Source organism: Pelobates fuscus, chromosome 13, assembly GCF_036172605.1.
Source record: "Pelobates fuscus isolate aPelFus1 chromosome 13, aPelFus1.pri, whole genome shotgun sequence".
NCBI lineage: Eukaryota > Metazoa > Chordata > Amphibia > Anura > Pelobatidae > Pelobates > Pelobates fuscus.
The window spans coordinates 109,739,912-109,743,342 of record NC_086329.1 but is presented as its reverse complement, the minus strand read 5'-3'; the positions used below and the strand labels follow the sequence as shown (position 1 = coordinate 109,743,342).

Here is a 3,431-nt window from a genome sequence, read left to right as displayed (position 1 = left end):
TGTAGACTGCACCTCTGGGACTTATTAGTACACACCGATCAGTTATATAAGGACAATCATTATTGCACTAAGGTTTACTCGTATGTAGGGAAGTGTCCAAGTTACACATTTTCCATTATCTGTTTATTTTGACAACTGTTTTTAAGAAATCTGAAATTGTATATAAGTGAAAGGTGTACATTTTTTGTTCTGGACATTTTTTCTCTTTTTGGATCTACTTTTCTCTTTTAAGATCACATTTGCTGTTCGTCACCTGAAAGCGGTTTAATAGAGGTAAAATTCAGTTATCATTCTTTGAATATCTTATTAGTGTTTTCAGTTGTATGTAAGTTTTTCTATGTTTGTATGTTTTATTTACCTGCTAATAAATCATGGGAGAGACTATAAAGATCAGTCACAGTGTGAACATTAAATATTACATGATGACCCCATAGTGTCCGAATGTTACGGAACCGAAGCAGGTTCTCTGCTGTGACATTCAATGTTCCAGAAGCCATATGTGACACACCAACCTGTAACCTAGTGACATAATTTTATTCTATGTTGTATCGTAGATATTCAGATTCCATTATGGTCCTGCTGCAACTCCGAATACAATATTTAAGACCTTAACTCATTCTAATTCAGGTACACGTTGATGTTTTTAATGGAGGACGCCAACCAGACTTATATGAATGGATTCATTCTCCTTGTTTTTTCGACCATCCCGAACCTTCAAGCTATTTTCTTCTCCCTGTTTCTGGCTATGTATGTAGCCACTATAATAGGAAACACTTTGCTTATTGTAGCTGTGAGACTAAATACTCAGCTCCAGACCCCAATGTATTTCTTCCTCAGTAATCTCGCCTTCATTGACATTTGTTTCTCCACCACGATAGTGCCCCAACTTTTGGTAAACACTTTAGTTGAAGATGGAAGAATTTCACTGTTGGGTTGTGTGACTCAGATGTTCATTTCTTTAGTTGTTGGTGCAACAGAATGTTTACTGCTGGCAGTCATGTCCTTCGACCGATACGCAGCTATCTGTAAACCATTACACTACAATGTTATCATGAGCAAGAGATTGTGCATCGCACTAGCGACTGGATGCTGGACATTCTGTATAATAAATTCCTTTGTCCATGTTGTACTAACCTTTAGACTGTCCTTTTGCAGGTCCCACCATGTCAACCACTTCTTTTGTGAGGTGCCTCTATTCTTTCGAATTTTTTGTACTAACACCTGGTTTAACGAGATCACAATGTACATTTTAGCTGTGATTATTGTGCTGTGTTCTTTCTTGCTGACTCTAATTTCATACATTCATATTATTTCCACAATAGTAAAGATCCGTTCTTCTGAGGGACGCCATAAAGTTTTCTCAAACTGCGCATCCCACCTCATTGTGGTCAGTCTCTACTACACAACCATCATGTCCATGTATCTGCGCCCACATTCTGCATACTCCCCTGAAACAGACAAGAATATTTCTATTCTCTACACTACGGTTACACCAATGCTGAATCCCATTGTCTATAGCATCAGAAATAAGCCTGTTAAAAGCACCTTAAAGAGAATCTTATCTAGGAAATACCATAGCCTATAATCAGAAGCCCTTTTTCTTTTTAAATGTTCTGAGAGTCCTTGAACTCTTTCCATTTGAGGTCACATGGTGTCCAATTAGCCACATGATATGGTATCCATCTGAATAGTAGGCTGCACTGGTGTGAAGGGGACCTCTACTGGGTAATTGTATTTGCCCCTTAAAATTAGGGTTATATAATTGGGGATATTCATTGTGGGGCGTCACTTCCGGTTTGTGGTTGGTGGAAGTGACGTTGCATGTAGTACCACTCGCCACGTCCGCCCTCCACCACCGGAAGGCGCGTGGACATGTTTTCATAGTGAATAGTTTTATTAATAGTATCATTGGTGGACAGGGGTACTGAGTGTTAGACCATTTGGTGTTATGTGCGGCGGGCGGAAATGACGTTGCGGATCGAAACCACTCGTCACATCCGTCCGCCTAAGGTCAGACGCAAACCCACCTTACTTCCAAAATAACCCACCCACAAACTGGGGACTGGAATAATCCCAAGCAGTACTACCTGCGACGTCACTTCCGCCAACCACAAACCGGAAGTGACGCGCCAAGATGAATATCATCAATTATATAGCCACAATTTTAAGCTGCACATACAATTACCCAATAGGGGTCCCCTTCACACAGGTGCAGCCTACTATTCAGAGTGATACCATATAATTTCTGAACTTGAGATTGGCTAATTGGACACCATGTGACCTCAAAGGGAAAGAGTTCAAGGACTCACAGAACATTTAAAAAGAAAAATGATCCTTGAGGCTTCATCATAGCTGACTGAGGAAGCTCATAGAAGAGTGAAATGTGTTTTAGCAGATCTACACTCTATTTGGACTTTTACTTTATATTTATGTTTATATTATATGTTTTTTTAATTTTAATTTAAGTTATTCCAAATCAAGTCCTTGAAGCCTTCAGGAATTTTCATTAGGGAAGTCCCATCCCCAGAAAGTGACACCTGGATGATTCAGAACCAGGAATCTAAGGCTCTTAAAAAGGTGAGCACAATACCTACCATAGGTGTACTACCTGCATTCTGTATAGTACCACACATTTGGTTGCTTCTTTCTCCCTTTTTTGTATTTTTCTTGGAGGAACATCAAAGAGAAAGTGGTGTGTTGCTGCCCTGTAACCGCGGCTGGTTCCACTATTTACCACTAAAATGTCTTAAAGCATAGAACCTAGCAGGGCTAACCATACAGATATCTTAGCCATAATTTTACATAGTTAGTAAGATATCCTCTATTTAAAATATATAAAGAATTGAGAAAACAATATAAAATAAGGATTGTCTTGGAAGCAATAAAGTTTTGTCTTTTTAGATATTTATTCTATAAAAATATAAATATAGACATATAAAATCCATTATAGCAAAGTTTATAAGATTAAACTAAATGCTTGTTGTGACAAAACGCCTTTTGTCACTGGATTTTTATGTGACAAGCTGCCGTTTGCCCCTGGCTTTTGGAGGAGCCTGATTGCCAGCCTCCTGCCTCATGACTATGGCCCTGGGTTGTATGGCCCTTTACAAACATGATTTGGGCTAATGGACTTCTATTGGACCATGCTGGCCCTTTAAGAACCGTCTGGGGAAAAATTGAGACTTTGTGTGACAATGCCCCTTTAAGACGGTGTCCCCAGTGTCCCCAGACTTAGCTAAAATATTTTGTTCATTGCTATTTTCCACTTGGTTCAGTAAATGGGGCTTACTGAACCAAGTACCACACAGACGGACCACCCAGAAGTGGAAGTGTGCAGGCAATTTACCTCCCAGGCTGGGAGCCTGCTGTAGGTACAGTTGCCGACCGCTGGGGGGCCGCCGTTCGACAAACGAACACGTAGCGGCGGCCAT

General features: G+C 40.1%; 1 protein-coding gene across 1 annotated transcript; it reads left to right on the top strand.

Moving 5' to 3' along the window:
• The first annotated feature begins 646 nt into the window (after positions 1 to 646).
• On the top strand, positions 647 to 1,585 carry LOC134582706 (olfactory receptor 5V1-like). The gene has a single exon (XM_063439350.1). The coding sequence runs from the start codon at positions 647 to 649 to the stop codon at positions 1,583 to 1,585; it is 939 nt and encodes a 312-aa protein (XP_063295420.1).
• The last annotated feature ends 1,846 nt before the right edge of the window (positions 1,586 to 3,431 follow it).

Excerpts from the sequence above, each read along its gene's own strand:
- LOC134582706 (XM_063439350.1), top strand. The coding sequence starts at position 647 with ATGGAGGACGCCAACCAGACTTATATGAATGGATTCATTCTCCTTGTT.